General features: G+C 34.8%; 1 protein-coding gene across 2 annotated transcripts in view; it reads left to right on the plus strand.

Moving 5' to 3' along the window:
• Nucleotides 1-586: 586 nt before the first annotated feature.
• The window catches only part of ANKRD13C (ankyrin repeat domain 13C), an 83,114-nt gene continuing 57,260 nt past the window's right edge, over nt 587-26,440 (plus strand). Inside the window, exons 1-2 of one of the 2 annotated variants that reach the window (XM_007104393.2) lie at nt 587-1,371; nt 24,905-24,946. In XM_007104393.2, coding sequence (XP_007104455.1) covers nt 927-1,371; nt 24,905-24,946 — 487 coding nt within the window. In that variant the 5' untranslated portion in view covers nt 587-926. The remainder of the gene's footprint in view (nt 1,372-24,904; nt 24,947-26,440) is intronic. The other variant, XM_007104394.4, reaches the window with a different exon arrangement.

The raw sequence follows: 26,440 nt of genomic DNA on the forward strand, positions 1-26,440 counted from the left end.
TGCCGAATAGCCTGTTTTCCAGGGTCAGTCCTTAAACTTCTGTGGTGGCTTTTCTGACACTCCAACACTAAAATTTGCCTCTCCCCCGCTTTTTCTTTTCGTGCAACCCAGCACTCCGCATCCACTTCATTCGCAGTTACATTTTGTACTCAATTGCTTGACTATCTTTCCTCCTCTAACGAGCACCTTGGAGCCAGGAGTGGTGTTTTATAAATCTACTAGCACAGTGTACGGCACGAAGTAGGTGCTTAGCGAAAGTTTATTGAATGAGTGTCCTGTGCATTTCAGTGACATCATATCCTGTGTGCCTTGGCGTCAGTCAGCACTCCTGAGGGAGGCCCAGAGGTCGCAGGGTTTGTCATTGTTTACAACGTGCATCGAATATCTCAAACGCAGGCTAAGGTTTCAGGCGGCCCACAAGAATCGCGGCCATCAGGACGCTGGATCCCGGTCTTTTAGTTCAGAGACTCCAGCTTGGGGCGGGAACCCGCTGCCTGGGAAGAGCCGGCATTCGGCAACTCTGGGAACAGAACCTGCGAGGGAGGGAGCAGGCAGCTCACTTATCGCGGTGTTTCCTCCCTCCTCCCTCCCAGGGGAGTTCTCGCGAGAGAAGCCAGGGGAAGATGGCCGTGCCCTGTTTTTCGGTGTGAGGCAGTGGCGGCGGCTGCGGCGGTGGCGACGGGGATTCTGGTGTCGTGGGCACCTGAACTCTAGCTCCCCCCAGCGAGCGCGCGTCCCTTCGTGCCTAGGCGAGAGCCGGCTCTTCTTCCTCCGGGAGATGCGTTTGTCCCGGGCTCGGGGGCGCTCTGGGAGTTCATGCTGCGCTGGAGTATCCTGGCCACCGCTCTAATCGTCTTGTGCCGCCGCAGCGCAAGCTTCGTCGCCAGGGGTGAACCTCCTGGATCCCCTCTCTGCCCCTGGCGGCGATGACCGGGGAGAAGATCCGCTCATTGCGGAGGGACCACAAGCCCAGCAAGGAAGAGGGGGACCTGCTGGAGCCCGGGGATGAGGAAGCGGCGGCTGCCCTCGGCGGCACTTTTACCGGAGGCAGGATTGGCACAGGCAGCAGCAGCAAGGGCGGTAGAGCCTGTCATAAGATCTTCAGTAACCATCACCACCGGCTACAGCTGAAGACAGCTCCGGCCTCCTCCAATCCCCCCGGCGCCCCGGCCTTGCCGCTGCACAATTCCTCCGTGACTACCACCTCCCAGTCCCCGGCTCTTTTAGCGGGCACCAACACCGTTGCTGTCGTCGCAGGTGGAGGCATTTGCCCCGCACACTACCCGGTGCACGAGTGCGTCTTCAAGGGGGATGTGAGGAGACTGTCCTCACTCATCCGCACGCACAATATCGGGCAGAAAGATAATCACGGTGAGGAGTGCTCGCCCCTGTCCACTTCTTCCCAGAGCCTAGGTTGTGCCTCCCCAGGCCTCTGAAATCCTAACAGACCCTTCTTTCCTCTCTTTTGCCCACCATTCCAAGCCAAATGCCCATAAATCTTGTAATAGCATGCCAGTGGTTTCGGGATTGGTTCTTGTGGGTGCGAAGGAATGTTTCTTCCTTGGCTACTTCAAACTCTTAGAAGCTGTTTTGTTTATGTTTGAGACAGGGCTTCAATGTGTTGATTCTTGACCATAAGAAATTTTAGATTGCCTCTCATCCAACCTGGTCATCATCCATTGTTTATTGAACTATATCTTTTCTTCTTCAACCCCCCTACCCCTTTGGGATCTTGAATTTTGAACATATAAATTGCCCACCTCCCTTCACTGCCCAGGTACAAATCCCAACCTGACTGCAACTGGTTGTGATTTCTACGTGCCATCAGGTTGTTTCTTTTCTTTCTTTTTTCTTCTACTTTTAGGAAGCTTAGTTTGGTACAAAGTGTTTACACTTTGCAAATGCTTTGATTTCTGAAAGCCACAGTACAAATTTGTTGGCATTTGATACCTAGGGCATGTAAAGTGACTTGTGAGTGGCTAAGATTTTGTTGAAGTAGAGCTTAGAGTTTTTTGCTTGTTTTAGATAGATAATTGCTAATAGTAATTTTTATCTTGATGATCTGTGACTAAAAATAGTACTATGATTTTTCATAGTAACCTCATCATGTCCTACATGACAACATATAGTGTCATTTGTTATTCAAGGACTGTATTTCTACTTTTTGCTTTAATTTATTAGCTGAATTTTTTCTGTTTCTTCTAAAAACATGTGACTGAGTTGACATTTAAGCCACAGAAAATTAATGAAAACTATTGTCAATACTGATATTTTCAACATTTGATAGGCCATTTTAAACTGGGTAGTTGGCAAATATTGTTAATAGTTCGGCTTTTAACTGAACGTGAGTATTGTGTACATTCAGTTAGAACACATTCAACTCTGCTCAAAATAGTGTAACACATTAATGAAATACTTGCTGTGGAATAACCTCCCTTAATTCCATTGGACTCTAGGCTTCTTATGTACAATTAGGGCAAAAATTGAGATTAAAAAAAAAGTAAGACTTCTGTTGGTTGTATAATTCTCTAACAACTGCATTTGTATTCTGAATTTACAATATTGTAAGAATTACTACCTCTCATTTATCAAAAATCAAATCCCCCAGAGTGTTCCTAAAAGCTGCACCCAGTTTTTCATTCCTACATTTAATTTATTTAATTACTTTACTATTGTTGCAACGACATAATATTGTTCGTTGATGGTAATTATGTTCTCACCTTTTGGGAAACAGTTTTTAGTCGGAGATCTGTTGTAGCTTCGGGTTGTTTAGTTATTAGGACATTTTTCAGATTTGGTCTTCATAGTAGCTATATATATATGGTTTATCTTACGGCCATTGCCTTTAAAATATAGAGTTCCATTACGTTGAAATGTACCTGAAAACAGATAAAACTTTGTTTTTGAGAGTTGATTCCCTTTGAAAGAAGAGAGAGGTGACTATGACTGACAAAGTATGATAGTATAGTATGTTAGAACTGATTTTCTTGATTGATCACAGAAGGTACTGAATTGCAGGATTATTGGGCTTGCATATCTGTCATCTAGCATTTACGAGTTGGTTTGTTAAAGTACAAATTCTGTTCAAAGTAATTAGAATCCTGAATACCCTTGAACTCTTCCTTAGCCCACTGAAATTCTCTTTCTAAGTCGTCTTGATATACTAAATGCTTGCATTGTACTTAGCTGCCCTTACATTGTTGATTTTATTTTTATTTTTATTGACGTACAGTTGACTTACAATGTTTCAGGTGTACAGCAAAGCGATTCAGTTTTTTATATATATGTATTTTAGATTTTTTTCAGATTCTTTTCCATTATAGGTTATTAGAAGATATTGAGTATAGTTCCCTGTGCTATACAGTAGGTCCTTGTTGTTTATCTGTTTTATATATAGTAGTGTGTATCTGTTAATCCCAAATTCCCAATTTATTACCTCCCTCTTTCCTCTTTGGTAATCATAAGTTTGTTTTTTATGTCTGTGAGTCTATTTCTGTTTTGTAAATAAGTTCATTTGTATCGTTTTTTTAGATTTCACATATAAGTGATCTCATAAGATATTTGCCTTTCTCTGATTTACTTAGTCTGATAATCTGGGTCAATCCATATTGCTGCAAATGGCAATTATTTCATTCTTTTTTATGGCTGAGTAGTATTCCATTGTCTATATATACCACATCTTCTTTATCCATTCATCTACCCATGGACATTTAAATTACTTCCATGTCTTGGCTATTGTAAATTGTGCTGCTTCGAACATTGGTGTGCATGTATCTTTTCGAATTAGAGTTTTCATCTTTTCTAGATATATGCGCAGGAGTGGGATTGATGGATCATATGGTAACTCTATCTTTAGTTTTTTAAGGAACCTCAGTACTGTTCTTAAAGGCTGCACCAGTTTATGTTCTGTTACATTGTCGATATTTTTGATGAATGTAACCAATGGTTCACATACTTGTGGAAAGTGTAATTGTTTTGCCTGCAATTTACATTCTCATCTCCTGCAGTGAAGACTCCTAAGGAAGAGTAGCTTCTATTTAATGTGCTACTTCTTTAATCTCCTTTTCCCCTGTAGCTGCATAATTTCCCTTCTGTATTACATTACTTTTGCTCATGAAATTTTACTAACCTGGATACTTTAGTCTTTTTAGATTATTTTTCCTTTCAAATTACAAAAGATAAATGCGTTTTGAGTCACCCAACAAAAACAAGCTCTTTGTTATATTTGGATTGTTATAGCATGATGAGTACATAGCAGAATCATACACTCATACAGGTGCATAGCAGAGCCATACAATTATATCACATCATATGACATAGTTTTATATTCACTAGATGTTCCTTCCATAATGTAATGATGATGATCATCATCACAGATACAGTTTATTAAATACATCAGTGCTATGCTAAGTGTTTACATACGTTATTACATTTAATTCTCACAATAACCCTGCTATAAAGGGTAGCTTTATCCTTGTTTTAAAGGTGAGGAAAGTGAAGCCTGGAGAGGCAAGGAAACTTTGCCAAAATTGCATACTTAGTAAATAAGTTCCAAAGCTGGGAACTGAACTAACAGCAAGAACTCCAAAGCACGTGATCAGCCTGTTTGTAAATATTTCTGTTTATCAGGATGCACTATTTTGCAAAGAAGTCAATTTTAATAATGTGTATGTGGCAATTTATGGCAAAGTTCTTTAATATATATTTCTCATTTAGTACTTGTAGAGAGAGAATGCCACTGAACAGCTCACAGAGATTTTCTGTAGAGCCCAAATCTCTCACTGTTGTTATGTTTCTTTTTATGCAATGGCACGGATAAATAGGCTACTTGTCCACATGATAGCCCTTTAGGTATTTGACAAACAAGAGCTATCATGTTCTTATCTTCAGGTTAAACATTCCTAACTTCCGTATCCATTCTTCATATGACATGGTTTATAAAGTGCTAAGAATGGTCCCTGAAACACAGTAAATGCTATAGAAGTGTATTAAAAAAGTAAATGAAAATCTTAGTCATCTTCTTTTAGTGAAACTCTGGTTTGTTAGTTCTTTCCTGTGAGGATGGTGCCCAGAACTAACCTTAGTGTTGAAGCTATAGTAGCCTTATCAGCAAAGACAAAGAGACTATATTTATTGCTCTAAGCAGTACACATTTAGTAATGTATATTAGTAAAGAGCATACATTAAATAATATAGTACAAGAGTATGTGGATTTTTTAATACTGTTTATTCTCAAGTAAGTGGCTGTCTTTCCATTCTGTCCTTTCTTGTCCTTATTTTTTTTTTTTAACCTCAAAACAAGACTTTACATTTATTAATTTTTATCTTGTTAGTCTTGATGCTTTATTCTACCTACCTGGAAAGCTTATTGAATCCTAATTTGGTCACTATTTAGCTCACTATTCATTAGCTCTTTCAGTTTGCAGTGATCTCTGAACTGAAAAACTTTTTTTGGTGTGTGTGTATGTATGTGTATTTACAAATTATTGTCAAATTGAGTAGGAGCAAGGATAGAGCTTTTTCTTTTATGGAAAAATGTTAGTTGAGTTTGAATTGCTTTTTCTAAGCCATCAATTATATTGAGGAATATTGTATTTGGATCCAAACATCTCTTGAAATGTAAGTTAAATACAGTAACAGCCATAATATCATATATACACTGTGTTCAAATATGCCAATGATTTTGACACATGGTATATTTAATAACAGCTCTTCTAGGGTGGGGAAAAAGATACATTGAGTGTACAAAAATTACTTAAACCTTATATCATTAGTATATCTTTAGTTATATACCCTTTTTTTTTTTTAGTATAGGATTAAAGTTTAAGCTTTAGTGTGAAGATTTTTCTGAATCCTTTTTTGCCATTGGTAGTTAGAGCATCATGGTAACATGCTATTTTTTTATAGTTGATGCTAATGATTTTTACTTTTTCCCCTTTAGAATTGAGAATGCTTATGAAGTTTATAGAAGACTTTCTTGATTTTGACTGCATCCTATTTGTTTTTTCCCTTAATTGAGTCAAATATCTTTGCAAGTTAAACACCTTATCTTGGACATTAGTCAGAAGCTTTTAGGGGCCAGAGTGACAAAAGTGCTTGATATATGAATTGCTCAAACCAGCCTTTCCTAGATGTGAAAAATTTCTGATCTATTCTGAGAGGTTTGGCAGTTTCTACTGCCTTTAATTACATCGTCTGGCATGTGACAAGCCATCTTCTCTAAACACAGTTAATTTTCATTTTTACTGAATTGTAGTGTAATCTTCTTGAAGTTATTTTACATAGTGATTAGAGATTTCAAATTTAAGATACAAGTCAGTTTGAGACTATTCCTGTCAATGCAGGTAACTCAGTGAAGTGATAAAGAAATGGTTAACTTGTGTCTGGTGGCTGACGGATTTCTTCAGACAGAGATTTTAAAACATCTTACATTCAGAAAATTTAAAAATGTACATTTGAGAATGGAGGCAATAGGAAATCTTTTTGGTGCCCATACAATATGTTTATTTTGGCTTGTTCTATATTAATTGATCTTTCCTTTGATATCATTTTCTCTGCTTTGTTTTTGTCACTAACATTCATGATGGGTGATACAAGAGAATAAAGCACAATATGTCTGTTTGAGAAAAGGAGACTATAAAGGTAAACTTTGCATGGAAAAAAGAATCTTGAAGTCTCAGGTGAACAATTTTAGTCAAGAGGCACATCTTTAAAAGAACACTAGTAGTTTTGTATTTGTCCTCCTCGTGTTTTGTAGTCTTTTCTGAATTTTATTTTTGGAAGGCATACCTCCTTTTCCCTTAGGAAAAAGTGGTTTCTGGAGGCCCAAGATAATCCATTAAAGTTTTATGCACTGTCACTGGTCATGAGGGTGATTTGGCTGTGAAATCTGTCACTCCACTGATCTGTGAGGTTGATTCAGTTGATCTTCATGACTGTATGAATAGAACCTTCTTCCTTTCACCTTTTCCTGCATGTGCATCTCCAACAGATGTCCTGGTGTTAGGACTATCCTGGTGTTAAAAGACTGTTTCCTGATGCCATCATCATTAGCAGTATAGAACGTGAACTGCTACTTGAAATTGTGATATGAACACATCTGCAGAGCTACCCCTGGAGAGCTGCCTTCATTGAACCACAGTAGAAGTAGGAAGTCTGACCTTCAAACTTTGGCAAAAAAGGAAGCAGAAATGAGCAATTACTGATGATGTTGTGTCCTGGGCATCGGCAATGAGGCAGGAGAATTCTGGAGGACTTATTGGACAACTGAATATGTCTGTCCCAAGTTAATGGCATTCATAAGTCATAGAAATCTAAATGAAGAGTACAAGGTAATTGTCAGGATGCTTTGTGTTCTAGAAAATGAGTGTAGATTCTCAAAAATTGGATAGGGACTGGAAAGACAAACAGTATATTCCTGTTCATATACCATTTATTTCACTGGGGAGCGGTAGAAGATCAGTTTTAGAGCAAGACAGAAGCATGTCAAATGAGGGTAGGAAAAAGGGAAAAGGTCTCATTTCTAACTGTTTTAAGATTATGAATGGTGTTAGTTATCAGGATATGTGAGGTTTAACTGTGTGGTTGCATTTCATCTGTTCTTAAGCCTGTTAGTCTTGTTGATATCCCAAAGATCATCTGTAAAACTAGAAGGCTTTTTCTGTATATGGAATCAGATCTGAGTTTGAGACCATGCTTCTCTACAAACTGGTTTTTATGTAATTGTACTATTTAACTGCTGAAATAAGTCGATATAATACTATCTGTCTCTTGGGGCATTATAGTCTTAAATGGGAGACCACACTTGAAAATATTTTAACGATGAAGGCTCATATCATAGTAATATCCATTAATATCAATATCTTGTTCTACTTCTGCTGTGACGTACCTTTCAGCAGAGGACATTCTAGTTTTTGAGGTTTAGATAGGACTTCATTCAATTGAGGTTTTATCTGATTCTTGAATTTATACTGCCTATTAGTTTGCTAAAAGGTTTATTTGACTCTCCTGTCAGTCATCTTTCATCTACTACTCGTGTAACTCGGTTCAGTGCATTTGGATTCTTGGCTGTAGATATCTGTCAGGTGTGTTAATTTATCCTCTCTTAATCAGCACTGTGCTGACTTCTATAAAGTCACCTGTGCTGTGTTGCATATCCTCTTGGATATTGGTTGGCTTTCATAGAGAATCATGTGGAGACCTGCATTGTCCTGAGGTAAAGTGCTTTTTGGAGAGTAAAAACAGATTTTAACACTATTCTAATGGTTCTTCATAGTTTTTTTTCCCCTTTTTTTGTTCATTCATTCCTTCACTTAACAGATATATACTGAACTCCCGATATGTGATAAACAGTGTTTTAGGTGCTGGCGTTACAGCAGTGAACAAAATGAACAAAGTCGTCCCTGCTGTCAGGGAGCTTACATTCTAATGGGGGAAGATAAATAATAAACGAACTAATAAAAATATGGTAAAGAGAAATAAGGCAGAAAAGAGTTTTAGGCAGAGAATTGCAAACACAAAGGTACCATGTTCAAAGAATAGGAAGAAGACCAGTGTGGCTGGAACAAGGCAGAGAGTGGGAGGAGATGGGACATTTTGAGACCGGGGTGTAAACATGTAGAACTTTTGTAGACCATTGTTAAGGATTTTGGCTTTTACTTTGCGTAAAATAGGAAGCAATTTGAGGGTTTTGAGTAGCAGGTAACATGATCTGATTTTAAAAGGCTCTTTCTGGCTGCTATATGAGGCAGAAAAGAAACTTGGGGTGGGGGGCATGGGTCAATTTAACATGCTATTATAATAAGTAGGGGTAACTGGAAATAATGAGAAGGTAGAGCTGGTTAGAAGTTGATGATAAATTGAAAGTAATATGTGTGTGTGTGAGTTTTAGTACTATAGTACCATTTATGAGAGAAAGCACAAAAATTCTCCCTTTTTATTGCTTGCTTGGATGAGACTTGAAGATGTCTGTGGAAGCTGGAGCTGTGTTGGTTCTAGGACTTGTAATTTCCTGCTTTGCTCCTTCATTTGGGGGCACATGAAGTCAAAACTATTTTTGTAATAACCCAAAGTCATTGTTTGCCTTTTTCACAGCGCTGACATTTTCACTGATGGTACAAAAGCAGTGGTGGGTAAAATTGTTGGAACATTAGCATGAATCAAGGAACCAAACTGCTAGTAGTCATTGTATTATTCACTGCCGTGTACTTAAAGTAGGAAAAAAAAAAAAGGCAATTTCACAATGTTTTTGATGAAGGTGTAGAAATTGTTAATTTTTGAAGTCTTAATCTTGAGTACATACTTTTTATATTCTTTGTGACATAATGTGAATTATGCATAATGCTTTTCTGCTGCATACTGAAGAGAAAAAAAGGGAGAACATATGTGCAGTTGAGTTGTAAGCCAAACTAGCTGTTTTTGTCATGGAACACCATTTTTATTTGAAAGAACAGCTTACACACAAACTGTGGTTATCACAGTTTGGATATTTGGTGTACATTTTCTGGAAATTGGATGAAGTGAACCTGTGACCTCAAGGAAAACAATTGACAGTATTTGTTGCCAATTAAAAAATTCAAGCTTTGAAATGCACTTTAGAATTTGGAAAACTTGTCTCTGTCACTGTAAGCTTGACAGCTTCCTAGTATTTAAAGACTGTTCTGGTCAGATTGGTGATATTACTAAATGTGATTTAAAAATTTTTGTATAGTGAAATGTGTTGACATTTGGAAGATCTGCATAACTCAGTAAATCAGTATTTTTTAGACTGATCAATGCCTGATGTTACAAAACCATGCATCAGTAAAAGATCCATTCAGAGTGCAAGAGAAACCAATGAATTTCAGTGTACCACAGTACAAAAAATTTATTGATACTGTTTGAGATCTCACATGGCAACAAACCTTAAAGAAATAACCACTTACTAAGTTTTGGTGTAGTATCAAAGAATACCCCCAATTATTTGAAAAGGCTGTTAAAATACTCCTCTTTGTTTTTCAAGTGCATATTGTCTGAGTCTGGATTTTCTTCATATACTTCACAACAACATTTACACCTGATTGAATGCAGAACCAGTTATAAAAACCAGCTGTCTTCTATTAGGCCAGACATTAAATTAAATTGTTTTAAAATTTTAATTAAAGAATTTAAAATAGTACCACTCTTGTCATTCTTTTTGTTTTGTTTTGGAAAATTGAAAATTTTTCATAAAAAAATTGTATTAACATGTAATGGTTTTATTGTAATTTTAAAATTAATAAGGAAGATTTTAAAACAATTTTAATTTCTAACGTAAATATCAATAGATTTATTCATATAAGAGATTTTTGGGATCTTCAATAATTCTTAAGAGTATAATGGAATCTTGAAACCAGAAAGTTTGAAATCCGTTGGTATAGTAAAAAGAAAACTGATTTTAGAGTCATGACTCCCACAATTTCTGGATATGTAATTTTAGGAAATTACTTAAGCATTTTTAGATGTATTTTTCTTATGACATGTGAAATAGGAATAATCTTTGTCTCACAGGGTTAGGGAGCAAATTAAATAAGATATGTAAAGTATACAGCATAGTGCTGGGCACATAGTATATAATATATGCTGTGTAAATGCCAGCCATTTGGTTGATAATTTGCATACTTTAAGACTATAGTGGTCTTAATATTACTGGAATGTTTTTTACTCATTAAACAAAACAGAGTTCAGTTTTGTTTTCCAAGTTAGAACCAAGGCATCCAATTTCAGATTTAAAAGTATATTTTGAAAAGTTAATGGAGAAAGTTATTTTAAGTTTTTAGTGTCCTTTGTGTAACAAATTAGTTTAAGCAGTAGGTTGAGGACTTAGAAAACTGAGGGGATAGTAGGTGAAGGGTCAAACTAGGATACTTGAGCACTTAGTTTCATGATACATTTAGTCAGTAAAGTAAATGTGGTATTGGGTAGATAATGATGTTGATGAAGATTATTTTGCATTTAAAATATTGAAATCATAGCATGACATTTGGCATCCTTGATTGTAAGTAGTATGTATTTCTGATTATGTTCTTACCTTAAAGTGAGAGGGACTGGATTGTTGAACTCAAAGTCATTTCTAGTTCATAAATCTTTTGAAATTGCGATTAATTTGGACTTGTAATGGGAAGTTTCATTTGTAACTTAAGTAGGTGCTGAGGCCTTTACCTTTTCATCTGTATGTTCTTGGAGGATTTAAGAAAACAAAGAGTACTTATCTAGGTGCATAAATGCCTTGATTTCTTCACCTGTATGCTCTCTCTAGACTCTGGTAGGTTCTCCTTAATTTATGTAATTTTCTGAATAGTTACTATGTCCACATGGTACAAAAGTATAAAAAGATATAAAAGGATATGATGTAAAAATAAAATTTCTCTCCCATCCGTCCGTCTTTATCCACCCAGTTATCCTCTTTGGCAGCAGCTAGTGTTATCAGTTCCTTGTTTTCTTTTTCTTCTACCATTTAGAACATGGTACTTTTTTTTTCTCCTGAAAGATAGGGAAGTGAAGAAAGAACTATTACAACCTTTCCTACTATTAGGACAAAAGTGGATATTCAGAAATTTATATGTTTGATTTTAAATGTCTTTCTCTTTTCTTATTTTTAAATTTATATCTCCAGCCTCGACTTCTCCTTGGAGTTCCAGATTTTATAATTATCTCCACTTGGGAATCTCAGAGATATTTCAAAATTTATTTGTCCAAAATGGAGTTATCATTTTCCACTTCCCACCTGGCCATCTAGTAAATCACATCATTTAGCTATCCAGTTCTCAAGCATCAATCACTGGGATCATTCTTTGTCTTACCCCCTCTTTTTACCCATACATGTCTAATTAACAAGTTATTTTGAATCAGTCTACTTTCTGTCTCCACTGCTGCCACTTTGAGACCAACCAATTTTTATTATCTTTTCCCTGGAATACAGCACCAGACTCATAACTAGTCTCCCTATGTCCCCTTCCATTCCATTCTCTGTATGTTAAGAATAGTGATCTTAAAATGTAATTTGTATCATGTCATGTCCCTGCTCAAGGTCCTTTAATGCCTTCTCCACTTAAAAGTACGTTCATATTTTTTACCATATGTTATAGAACCCTTCATGATCTAGCCCTTTCTTACTTCTCTGATATAATCTTGTACCAATCCCTCCTTTTTTTCTATGTCTGGCCATACTTATTTTCTTTCAGTTCCTTGAACATGCCAGGTTATTTCTGGCCTCTGTCTGGAAAGCATTTCTTCTCATTCTTTGATTTCATAGTTCTTACTTAGCTTTTAGATCTCATTTTAAACATTATCTCTTTAGAGAGATTTTCCTGACTTAAATATCAAAAAATATGTCTGTCCTTATTATTTTCAGTCTTAGCCTTTTATTTTTCTCAACACTTACAATCTATCTTGTTTCATTTTATATTTCTCTTTCTTTTATGAATATAAACTCCACGAGGGTAAGAATTATTTCTAGCTTATTAATGGTTGAATCTCTAGTGTCTAGCACTATGCCTAGCACATAGTGATCCTCAGTAAATATTTATTGAATGGAAATGAATGGATTTTCCTTCTGGGTAAAATGTTGGAGAAATAACAGAACCTATGAACTCCTTCTAACTTTGTATTAAAATACAATGATGACTCTAGAATCAAGTAAACTAGATAATGAGAGAAATTTTCAATAATAGTAATGTAGTGTGATTACATATAGAAATTATATTGATGAATGACAGGTGTTCTATCCTGTCACTTGTAATGTGACATGAAACCCTTAGTGATTAGAGCATTGGTCTACAAACATTTCATTAAAGGGCAAGATAGTGAATATTATAGGCTTGCAGGCCATACCATTTGTTGCATGAAAGTAGCCATAGACAGTTCATAAACAATCAGCATGTGGCTGTGTTCCAGTAAAACTTTAAATCATGTCCCTGAATTAGAGGATGAAGAAGTTTCTAATATGGGAAACAGATGGCAGGAGCAAGTTTGTGCCCGACAGCAAGCTTACCCCTTCTTCTTGCCTTCATTTATTGTTATCATTAAGACTTACAACAGTAGAAAAAGAATAAAACTTTTTCTGGTACTATATTTTGAATAGAGAAATTCACACTAAAGAAGCAAGTGGGCAAGAGAGCTTATTTTAGTTGAGAGCTAGACTAACCTTGGTGATGGTTGTTAAGGAACAATAAATCCAGTAAAAAGGCCTTTTTAAGGAAGACTTTTTCTTTTAAAATTATTAGGAGAGTGAATAAGTTTTTACTTATCGGCCACTTATCTCTTATTTATCTTGAAACAGCTTTATTCTGATACAATTCCTATAGCATACAATTGAACCATTTAAAATGTACAATGAAATGGTTTTTGATATATTCAAAGTTGTGCAACCATTACCACAATCACTTTGAGAACATTTTTATCACCTTAAAAAGAAATCATGTATTTTTTTACCTTTCACTGCCCCCCACTCCATTTCCTCCAGCCCTAGACAATCTCTAATCTACTTTCTGTCTCTTTAGATTTTATTATTCTAGACACTTCATGTAAATGGAAATCACACCATCTGTGGTCTTTCACTTAGCACATTGTTTTTTAAGGTTCATTCGCGTTGTAGCATGTATCAGTACTTCATTCCTTTTTATTGCCGATTAAGATTACATTGTATGGATATGCCTCATTTTGTTTGCACTTTCATCAATTAATGGACATCCGAGTTGTTTCTACTTTTTGGCTATTATGAGTAATGCTGCTGTGAACACTTGTATATAAGTTTTTGTGTGGACATGTTTTCATTTTCTTGGGTGTATATCTTTTGCTGGGTCATGTGATAGGTCTGTGCTTACCATTTTGAGGAACTAGCAAACTGTTTTGCAAAGTGGCTGCACTATTTTACTGGTTCAACAGCAGTGTTTGAGGATTTCAGTTTTTCCTCCTTGCCAACACTTGTTATAGCCACCCTAGTGAGCATAAAGTTGTATCTCCTTATGGTTTTGATTTGTATTTTCTTAATGGCTAATGATTTTGAGCATCTTTTCATGTGCTTTTTGGCCATTTGTATATCTTCTTTGGAGAAATGGCTATTCATATATTCCCATTTTAAAATTGGGTTGTCTTTTTATTATTTAGTTGTAAGAGTTTATTTAGAGTATTAGAGTCTCATAGGAAAGTGCTTAAATATCAGCTTGTTCTTTTAGCTTCAGAGTTTAGAGGAGTTTCTGCTATTTATTCTCTTGAATGTTGAGAGGAGAGTGAGGGCAATATGCTTGTCCTTCCCCATATTAGATCTGAATAAATCATTTCAGGATGGATGAGCAGGAAAAAAAATCCATTTGACAGTCTTTGGAAAACAGTTATTATAAAAGAAGCATCATTATAAGTATCCTGAAGATACTGTTAGGAATACTATAAGAAATAGAAGAAAAGTTTAGAAAATAATTGCCTTGTTTTTCAGTAACACATAAAGCAGTTTGTTTCTCTAAAACTGTTAAATCATGATGTGAAGAAGACAGTCCAAATTATGAAAATACTATGGAAATTTAAAAAAATATAGTCACTGCATTAAAATGATCTAAATTGAGTACAGTAAATAAAGTCTTGACAGTAAAGAAAATTGAATGAGTGGTGTACAAAAATAATTTGAAAACAAAGACTGTAGAGGAAAAGGAGATTAAAAGAATGAAGGACAAGTTATAAATATGGACTATACATGTGTAGATTTTATTCTATGAATAATATGAATTTCCAGAGAATAAAACAGAAGAAATGGATCAGAGGCAATACCCAAAGCTATAAATAAAGAAGAAAACATTTTTGTATCTAAACTTTGTTCTTATTCCAAAGTTAGAGCTCATAATTTGTTCCAGGGAAAATTAATGAAAAGAGATCTGCATATCTTCACGCTTTTTTTTTTTTTTTTTTATTGCCTGAGCAGTGTGACTTGTGGGATCTTAGTTTCCCCAACCAGGGATTGAACCCGGGTCCTTGGCAGTGAAAGTGCAGAGTCCTAACCACTGGACTGCCAGGGAATTCCCTCTTGGTGCTATTTTAAAATTGAATGAATCCTACATATATACAAGTAAAAAGCACAGATTACTGTAATATTGAACTAAAATGTATATCAATTTGGCCTCAGACCTCGCCAATGTTAGAACATACTTGATACACCATCTGCCGACTGTAGAGTTCTTTCTAGCCAAGTATTCATTTGTGAAAGCAATAGTAACATTCTAGAAAATAGACCAACCATCATGATATCATTCCTGAAAAATATTATTCAAAGAAGTATCTCAGATTGGAAGGGTTAAATGACTAACCCAAGAAAGGAGACGTGTGTCCGAAAAGTACTGATAATGAATTTTAAACCAGTTAAATATACCATAGATAAGTCTAATAATTAAAGCAAATATGATTATAATCCTGAGAGCAAATTTTCAACCCCCCCCCCCAAAAAAAACCAAAAAACCACTTTTGCTTCAAATTTGGAGAGACATGTAATCTATAATGGGTAAAGAAATGGTTTATAACCACTGATTAAATTAGTGAATCAAAAATGGAGCTAGAGGAGGCATAAAAGTACTGAACTCTTTACAATTGCATCAAAAAGAATAAAATACCTAGGAATAAACATACTTAAAGAGGTTAAAGACCTGTACTAGGAAAACTGTAAGACACTGATGAAAGAAATTGAAGATGACACAAACAGATGGAAAGATATACCATGTTCATGGATTGGAAGAATTAATATTGCTGAAATGGCTATACCACCCAAAGCAGTCTACAGACTCATTGCAATCCCTATCAAAATGCCAAGTGCATTTTTCACAGAGCTAGAATGGATAATTCTAAAATTTGTATGGAAACACAAAAGACCCCGATTAGCAAAGGCAATCTTGAGAAAGAAGAACAGAACTGGAGGGATCATGCTCCCTGACTTCAGACTGTACTACAAAGCTACAGTAACTAAAACAGTATGGTACTGGCACAAAAACAGACACATAGATCAATGGAAGAGAATAGAGGGCCCAGAAATAAACCCATGAACATATGGTCAATTAATCTATGACTTTGTCATAGGAGGCAAGAATATACAATGTAGAAAAGACAGTCTCTTTAATAAGTGATGCTGGGAAAACTGGACAGCTACATGTCAAAGAGTGAAATGAGAACATTCTCTAACACCATATACAAAAATAAACTCAAAATGGATTAAAGACATAAATGTAAGGCCAGAAATAATAAAGCTTCTCAGAAGAAAACATAAACAAAACACTCTTTGACATAAATAGTAGCAAAAATTTTTTGGATCTGTCTCCTAAAGCAAAGGAAAAAAAAGCAAAAATAAACAAACAGGACCTAATTAAACCTGAAAGCATTTGCATAGCAAAGGAAACCATTGACAAAATGAAACAGCAACCTATGGAATGGTAGAAAATATTTGCAAATGATCTGACCAATAAGGGGTTAATATCCAAAATATATAAACAACTCATATAACTCAACATCAAAAAAACAACCCAATTGAAAAATGAGACAGAAGATCTGAATAGACAGTTTTCCAAAGAAGACATACAGATTGTTAACAGGCACATGAAAAGATGTTCAACATTGTTTAATCATCAGAGAAATGCAAATTAAAATCTCAATGAGATATCACCTCATACCTGTCAGAGTGGCTACCATCAAAAGGAACACAAATAATAAAACAACTATACTCCAATAAAAATTAATTTAAAAAAACACAAATAACAAATGTTGACGAGGATATGGAGAAAAGGGAACCCTAGTACACAGTTGGTAGGAATGCAAATTGGTGCAGCCACCATGGAAAACAGTATGGAGGTTTCTCAAAAAACTAAAAATAGAACTACCATATGACCCAGCAATTCTGCTCTTGGGTATTTATCTGAAAAAAGCTGAAAACACTAATTCAAAAAGATACATGCACCCCATTGTTCATAGCAACATTCTTTACAATTGCCAAGATATGGAAGCAACCTAAGTGTCCATCAACAGATGAATGGATAAAGAAGATGTGGTTTATATACAATGGAGTATTACTCAGCCATAAAAAAGAATGGAATTTTGCCATTTGTAACAACATTGATGAACTTGGAGGGTATTATGCTAAGTGAAATAAGTCAAACAGAGAAAGACAAATACTATATGATATTACTTATATGTGGAATATAAAAAGTAAAATAGACTAGTGAATATAACAAAAAAGAAACAGTCACAGATATACAGAAGAGTCGCAGATATAGATATGGGGAGAGGGAAAGGGGGACAAGAAGAGGGTAGTGGATTAAGAGGTACAGACTACCATGTATAAAATAAATAGCTATAAGGATAATAATACAGGGAATATAGCCAATATTTTTTAATAACTATAAATGGAATATAACCTTTAAAATTGTGAATCATTGTGTTATACACCAACTATACCTCAGTAAAAAAGAAAAAGTACAGACCTCTTCATTTGTTGTAATGAGAATCAAAAGTATAGTTTGCTTTTTTACTTTGAGTGTTAGGTAAGTATGAGTTTAAAAATGTGTTCTAAAAAGTGTTAGTTTGCTATAAATAGAATTTAAAATCTATCTATATAATCTGTTATTGCAGAATATGAATTTTTAAAGTCCGAATTAAAAAAAAAAAAGTAGAAAAGCAAAGCCACAGAACTTAAAAAACAGAAGTCTCCAAAGGTATGATTGTGTCAAATAAAGCTTTATATTCCCATATTGTGTTAGTAATTATTCTTGGATTTACAAGTGATAGAAACTCATTGCAAACTAGCTTAAGCCCCAAAGTATTTATTGATTCATATAACTGAAAATGATAGGGTAGGAGACAATAGTGACATGATTGTATCCAGATTTCCTGCAGTATTATCAGGACTTCTGTTGGCGGTGGGGCGGGTGTTGTACAATTTGTTAGATCTGGTGTTATGTAGAACTTAATTCTTCCCTCTTGCAGTTGGGCTTTCTTCTATGTCAGAGTTCTTCAACCTTTGCACTTGACGTTTTGTGCTGGATGATCCTGTGTGGTGGGAAGCTATCCTGTGCACTATAGGTATTTAGTAGCATCCCTGGCCTCTACCCTCTAGATGCCATTAGCACCCCCCCACTCCCCAGTTTTGACAACCAAAAATGTGCGAGACATTGCCACATATCCTCTGGGGGATAAAATTGTCCCTGATTGAGACCTGCTAATCTATATGGTAGAGAATATGCAGTCTCATACTCAGAACCTTAAGGTACTAGGGTTCCAATGGCAAGAGACAGTTTTCCTCACTGGCTCAAGTACAAAAAAAAATTGCAGAAAAGAACCTTGACCCAGGTGGGAATTGTACCCTTTCCTGAAACAATTTTCTAATTAGGTATCAGACTAGTTGGGTTTGTGTCATGTGTCTTCCCTGGTTCATGTACTTAAGGTATGGCATTTGTTACAAAGAGAAAGGAGTAGTGAAGAAATTCCAGAAGTAACAACGATGACATCTACTAACTAAAAGGGAAGAAAAGGACTTTCACACATACTTGAAGGAGAATAGTGAAAAATGGAAATTTTATTGTTGAGTCAATGGTAAAGAAAAGAAAGCTATGAATCCTCAATATCAATTGCTGATAAAATAGAATTTGAGGTAAAAATGATTTAAAAGTGCTAAGAGAATAATTATATTTTGATAGAAGTTATGATCATTAGCACTTATAAAAGTATTGCATCTTTATGCACTAATCAGAAAAGTACAAAAAAATAGAAAGCAAAGTATTAACGAAGATGGAGAAAAGTTAACACATAAAATCAAAGTAGAATTTCTGCCTCTAGTAATGATGAACTAGATAATGAGGACAACTTTTCTTTAGAAGGCAATAAGAATAAAATATTCTACTTTAAGGGCCTTGGAGATCTAATGAGGTAGGAAGGAATACTGGGCCAAGATCTGGCAGAAGATGGAAATCCAAAGATGCAAACCTAACATTTGAGGTTATTTTTCCCCAGCAGCTTTTGTGAATCCGGAAGAAGCAGTTAAGAGGCTGAGTGGTACTTTTGACAGCGTTGGTGAGCTAAGAGGACAAAAGATGGAGGTCAGGGCCTACCAGGTGTGGGGTATCTCTTAAACATGCTGCTTTTTGGGATGGAAACTTGAAGAGCTGCAGCTTAGGAATAAGGGTGAACTGCAGGTAAATCAGCTCTGCTATAGGTTGAAGCATAGCTTTGAGTCATTTGTGAGGGCCAGAAAAAAAATGTCAATCCCTGGATTAGTGTAGTACCCCCAGGCATATGTCAGAAGCAAATAAAAGTCTGTAGAATTTGTTTCTTAGACTTCAAGATTTTTGCAGAAGGAGTTAATTAAATATGTTCAGCATACAATTAAAGATGACCAGCATTATAGGGAAACTAGACAACATGAATGAGAACCAGAGAGAAGCAATAAGAGAAACAGCCATCAGATCGTCATTTATTGTAATTATTACTAGACAGAGACTTTATTTTTTATTTATTTACTTATTTAATAGAAGTATAGTTGATTTACAATGTTGTGTTAGTTTCTGGTGTTCAGCAAAGTGATTCAGTTATACATATATATATATATTCCTTTTCAGATTTTTTCCATTGTAGTTTATTACAAGATATTGAGTATAGCTCTCTGTGCTATACAGTAGGACCTTATTATTTATCCATTTTATATATAGTAGTTTGTATGGACAGAGACTTTAAATAACAATGTTTATTATGTTCTTGGGGGATGAGAGACAAGGTTGAATATTTTAGTGGAGAACTGGAAACTATGAAAATTGAAGTAACATATTTGGAAAATAATTCAATAGAAATTCTCAAATGGAAATATATAATAACTGAATTAAAAATTAAATAAATGGGCTTAATAACAGTTTAGATCCTGAAGAAGACACAACTCATGATCTTGGAAATATGTCAGGAGAAAATATCTACAATGAAAAAGGGAAAGAAATTTTTAAAAAATTAAAAATGGTAAGAGCAGTTCTATGTTAATTGAACCCCAGGAGAGAAGAGAGAGAATATGGGGCTAAAGCAATATTTGAGGAGACAGTTGCTGAGAATTTTCCAAAATTGATGAAAGACACCAATTCAGAGATTTAACAAGTCCAACCCAAGTAGAATTAAAAAAAGGATTCCACATTGGAGTGAAATGGCTGAAAAAAAAATCTTAAATGCAGCCAGAGAAGTCACATTACTTCAAAAGGATCAGTAGAAATTCCTATAGCTAGCTTCTTAACAAAAAAGAAAACCATAAGACTACATAGAATACTGAAGAAAATAACAGCCAATCAAGAATTATATACCCTGTACGATATCCTTTGAAGTTGAATAAACATTTACAATCAAAAACCTAAGCGAATTCACTTATCAGACCACCACTAAAAGAAATACTGAAGGATGTGTTTCAGATAGAAGAAAAATGATTCTAATGGAAGGCTAGAGAGGTAGGAAGGAATGAAGAGCAACAAAAGTGGTAAGAAATCTTAAATGAATATTGATTCTATAAAGTACAAATAAAAACTCATGGGACTAGATAACAGCATATAAATCTGGATGGAGGGAATGAAGTTAGTGTTCTAAGGTCAATGACTTGCTCTCAAGAAGGGAATGTGCTATTTAACATTAGACTTTGATAAATCAAGGATGCATATTGTAAACTCTAGAGCTCTGCGGTTTAATAGAAAGCCAATGCAAGCCACATTTATAACTGTAAGTTTTTTACTAGCCACATAAAATAGAAGTAGGTGAAATTAATTTTAATACTACATTTTATTTAACCCAAAATATCCAAAACATTATTTTAACATGATCAGTATAAAACATTATTGAGGTATTTTACATTCTTGTTTTTCATACTAAGTCTTCAAAATCCCACTTATGGTACATCTCAGTTCAGACTAGCAACATTTCAAGTGCTTGATAACCACATGTAGCTACCATATGGGACAGTTCATCTCTAGGATAACTACTAAAAGAATAGTAAAATAAAAAAATATACCTTCCATCCACAGATAAAAAACCAAAATGGAATAATGAAAATAATCAATTTAGAAGAAGGTAAGAAAGATGGGAAAAAGGAACATGGAACCACCAGGACAAATAGAAAGCACAAGGCTAGATGGTAGATTTAAACTCCAGTAATATCAGTAAGTATAACATATGAGACTGGATTAAATGCTCTGGTTAAAAGACAACTATTGTCTTACTGTATGAAAAAACACCCAACTACATACAGTTGGAAACACATCTGAAATATAACAATATGTAAAAAAACATGAAAGGAGTGAAAAATATATTCCATGTAAATATCAATCAAAAAATTTGGAATAGTTATATTAACATCATAGTAGGTTTTAAAGCAGAAAACATCTGAGATAAAGAGAGGTGCTTCAAGATGAAAATCATTCATTGAACTAGGAAAGTATAAGGATTTGATCTGTACTTAGTAACATAGCTGAAAATATATCAAGCAAAGTTGCTAGAAGTACAAGAAGACATAGAAACCCCCAATTACTGGGGGATATTTTTAACATTCCTCTTTCTTTAACAAGCTGACAAAAAAACAGTAAGGATATAAAAGATATGAACAACACAAACTGGACCTAGTCGGTTTATATGAAATGTTGTACCCAAAACCCTTAGGATACATGTTCTTTTCAAGGTTACAGAAAACATTTACAAAAATTGACCAAACTTGACCATAAAGCAACTCTCAACATGTTTCAGATTGAGATTATACTGAGTCTGTTCTCTCATCACAGTGCAAGTAAACTAGAAATTATTAATAAAAAGGTAAATATACTAGGAAATGGTAAAAAAAATCAAGCATTTAAGACTCCATTTCAAGAAATTAGAAAAAGAACAACTTAACTTGCTTAATTTCCCAAGTTGAGTCTATTTTACCCAAATAACATAGAAGAAAAGAAGTAATAAAAGAGTAAGAATTATTGAATTAAAACAGACACTAAGTAGCAACATGCCAAAACTTTGTTCTTTAAAAAAGTGCATAAAATTAATAAACCTCAGACTGATCAAAGAAAAAGAAAACCCAAGTAACAAATGTGAATGAAAAGTGGGGCATCTGCATAAATTTTAATGTCATTAAAAATCATAGAAGGATATTGTGAACAAAATGTATGACAATAGGTGACAATTTATATGACATGGACAGAATCCCTGAAAAATTTAATTTGTCAAAGTGCACACAAAAAGGAATTAGAAAACATAAGTACTCTTGTTATTATTAAAGACAATGAATCCATAATAAAAATGTTCACTCAAAGGAAACTCCAGGGCTAGATGGTTTTACAAGTGTATTCGTGTAAACATTTAGGAAAAATAACACCAAAAGTTTTACAATTACATTACTTAATTATGGAAACATTTGAGTTTGCAACCCTTGCCTCAGGTAATGCCTGTTGCGTTTTAGTGATCAGGTTTCTGTAACTTGATATTTTTAAGGTTTGTTTCTATAGTCAGAACTTTTTCTCATGCCTTCATTCACGAATGCTTATTGACTATTTTGAATGTTAGATGTGTATTGGAAGCATTTCATATACATGAATGAACAAAATATGTATCTAGTTATCCTGAGGTTAATGTCTAATGAAGGAGACAGATGTTTACACAAAAAATTAAAAGTACAGTTTAGTGTGAAAAGTGCTGCAATAAAAAGATAGGTATAGAGGGCTTTGGGAGCAGTGCAGAGGGACATCTGATTGTCTAGAGAAGACTTCAGTGAATAGGTGATGTTTTAGCTAAGCCCTAAAAGGTGAGTATTAACTTGCCAGGCAGATGGGGAAGAAATATTTAGGAAGGATTAATAAAATGTGTGTAAAATATCGAGAACCTGGCTTATTGGAGAATTTATTGTATGCAGTTCAGGTGAAATACAGGGTAAGGAAGAAAATAGGAGAAGAAAGGAAGGTAAGGACGTATCTCAAGAACCTTTTATGCCACGTTAAAGATAAAATATGGACCACTTCCAGCCTTTTAAGTGGAACTGTAACATGGTCAAGTTTTTGTTTTAAAATTATTATTCCAATATAGAGAGGAGATTGAAATGGGGCAAAACTTGAGGCAGGGAGACTTGAAGGTTGTTGCAGTACATATTCAGGTAAGGTGATGAGAGCTTAAACTAGAAAAGAGGTGGGAATTAAGAATGATAGTCCAGGGCTTCCCTGGTGGCGCAGTGGTTGTGAGTCCGCCTGCCGATGCAGGGAACACGGGTTCGTGCCCCGGTCCGGGAAGATTCCACATGCCGCGGAGCAGCTAGGCCCGTGAGCCATGGCCGATAAGCCTGCGCTTCCGTAGCCTGTGCTCCGCAACGGGAGAGGCCACAATAGTGAGAAGCCTGCGTACAGCAACAACAAAAAAAAACGAATGATAGTCCAAAGTAAAGGCTTTGGTTGTGGCATAGTGTTGAGCTTTTGTTTCTGGCACTAATTTGTCAGCAAGTTTGTTTACTTTTTATGACTGCTTTCTGGTTTTGATAAATTGGCATAGAATGTGAATGCAAACTTATGAAAATAGTTCAATATTTAGAAAAGGTGGAAGACGATCTTATTCTAGACCAGTCAAATTGGAAATTGATACTTATACATGTGTATTTCTTTTATTTTTTTCTGGAGCTGATCAGAAACAAAATGTTTAGAATAACAAGGTACTGTTTTTAGTAAAACAGAAAATGTGTATCTTCTACAGACCCACCTAGGATTTAGCATTTTGAGACAGAAGAAATTGTTTACCTTTGCAATATACTTTTTTAAAAATTGAAGTATAATTGGCATACAACATTTTATTACTTTCAAGTGTATAACAATGATTTCAGGTTTGTATATAGTGAAATGATTACCGCAAGAAGTCTGGTTAATATCCATCACCATACATAGTTGAAAATATTTTTTTTCTTGTGATGAGAACTTCTAAGATCTACTCTTAGCAACTTTCTAACATGCAGTGTAATAATAGTCATGCTGTATATTACATCCCTATGACATTTTTTTGACTGAAAGTTTGTACCTTTTGATTCTCTTCACCCATTTCGCCTACCCTCCCATTCTCCACCTTTGGCAGCCACCAGTTCATTCTCAGCATATATATATATATATATATATATATATTTTCATATATATATATTCGTACATATATATATTCATATATATTTAAACGATTCCACATATAAATGAGATAATACAATATTTGTCTTTATCTGACTTATTTCACTTAGCATAATGCCCTCAAAGTCCATCTCTGTTTTTACAGATGGCAAGATTTCATTCTTTTTTTTTAATGGCTTAGTAATATTCCACTCTGTGTGTGTGTGTGTGTGTGTGTGTGTGTGTGTGTATACACATACACACTGATTTTCTTTATGCATTCATCTGTTGATGGACACTTGAGTTGTTTCCATATCTTGGCTGTTGGAAATAATGCTGCAATGAACATGGGGGGGTGCATATATTTTTTCCAGTTAGTGTTTTCATTTTATTTATTAAAACTTGAGGACTGGGATTGGGTCTTATTGATATTTATGAGCAAGGATGAGTATATATATATAGTAAGGTACTTAAATTGTGTGCTGAATGAACAAAGATTGATATAATAGAGAAATTAGCAGCAAAGGAATCTGACATCTGTTTGGAGAAGAAATCCCAAAAGCAAAATGGATATCTTTTTTATGGGAGGTGGGGGGAAGAGGAGTAAGATACCTTGTGTTTAGAAAGCATGGCATCCTCTGACCCTGACTTTGCCACATAAGCAGGATCATTTTGTGGTCACATTATTTTTGCTTAAAATTTGTCAGTGAAATTTCTGAAGGAGATGAAACCACTTTAAAATAATTTTTCTGATGTTTCTACACTAATTTAATTTATTTTTGCTTTTGTTTTAGGAAACACTCCTTTACATCTTGCTGTGATGTTAGGAAATAAAGGTTAGTAAGTATTTTCTTTTTTTGTTTAATTTCACTCATGTATAGTCAGTTTAAAAATTTTAAGATGAGTTTTATGTTTTGAGTTTTAAAAAATTCACCTGATTATTTGATGTGCTAAGTGAGTTTAGGATTCAGTATATTAAAAAACACAAATTCTTTCTCATTTTTCATAGCACTTTTTTCAGAGTTAGTGGAAGTCTTGTGCTAATCTTTATGCCTTTTGAAGCTTTTTTTTTCTTGCTTGGTTATTTTATCAAGGAAGTATAATTTCAGGAGACTTTTGTTTCCAAATATTAAGTTTTATTAATTATTGTAATACTTTTAATATTCAAAGAGTTTTATAAGATTCTTTAATATGGACTATTTTATATATCTAAACTCATGTCTAGATTTTTTATGGTAGATGATAATAAAAAGTTAGTACTTATTTATTCTCCAGAAAAAAAAAAGGAAAGCAACAATTCATAGGTGATTTGAAAGATCTACTTTTTAAGGCTATTCCTAGATGCAATAAGTCTTAGTTATCTGGATTCCAAGTAACCCTGGAAAGTGAGGATTCCAGATAGCTGATTGGCAACCTTTTGAGTGCTAGATTTTTAAATTTTGGATGTGTTTGATAAAAATCTTTGGAAAACGTATACTCCTGAATTTTTAAACAGGCTAATTAATTTTTTTTTTTTTTTTTTTTTTTTTTTTTTAGGCTAATTAATTTTTGTTAACACTTTTCTGATGATCTAGCTGTATCATTATGAACATCTATTATTGTTATATAGTGTAATGTGGCTGTTGCTGTAAACATTTGATCTGAATGTATGATGATCTGAGGATGTTACTAGAACTTGCTTTGTTGGAAAACAAAATTCTTTTGTTGGTTTGGCTTTAAGTTCTTGTGCTTAGGTGAAGCATATGATTTGTAGGAAATTTAATACTATACAAATTGGGGGCTCAAATCTTTATTTCTTTATTTAGTGATACTATTTTTTTTCTCCTTCTTACAAGGAAGAGACTCAGTCAAGTAACTTTTAAGTAAAGAGAGATTCATTAAGACGCTACATATTATAGAAATTCAAGCTATGGGGACTAGCTATGTCTCAGGAAGAGTAGTAACCAAGGCAGTCTGGGAGATCAGCCATCCTTTCTCCCTTCCTCCCTCCCTCTGTCCTTCCTCCCTTCCTTCCTCTCTCTCTCCCTCCCTTCCCTTCTTCTCTCCCTCCTTCCTTCCCCCCCCCCCACTGCAACCTTCCTCCTTCCTTCCCTTCGGATATGTATATCTATCCATCTATCTGTCTATCCAACTATCAATCATCTATCATCTGTCTGTCTCTTATGGTGCATCTGCTGTTCTTTCTTTCTTTATATATATATATATATATATATATATATATATATATAATATTCTCCCTCCTTTTTCTTTCTTTTTTTTTTTTTTTTTTTGCGGTACGCGGGCCTCTCACTGCTGTGGCCTCTCCCGTTGCGGAGCACAGGCTCCGGACG

The sequence above is a fragment of the Physeter macrocephalus genome, chromosome 4 (genome assembly GCF_002837175.3).
Source record: "Physeter macrocephalus isolate SW-GA chromosome 4, ASM283717v5, whole genome shotgun sequence".
Lineage (NCBI taxonomy): Eukaryota > Metazoa > Chordata > Mammalia > Artiodactyla > Physeteridae > Physeter > Physeter macrocephalus.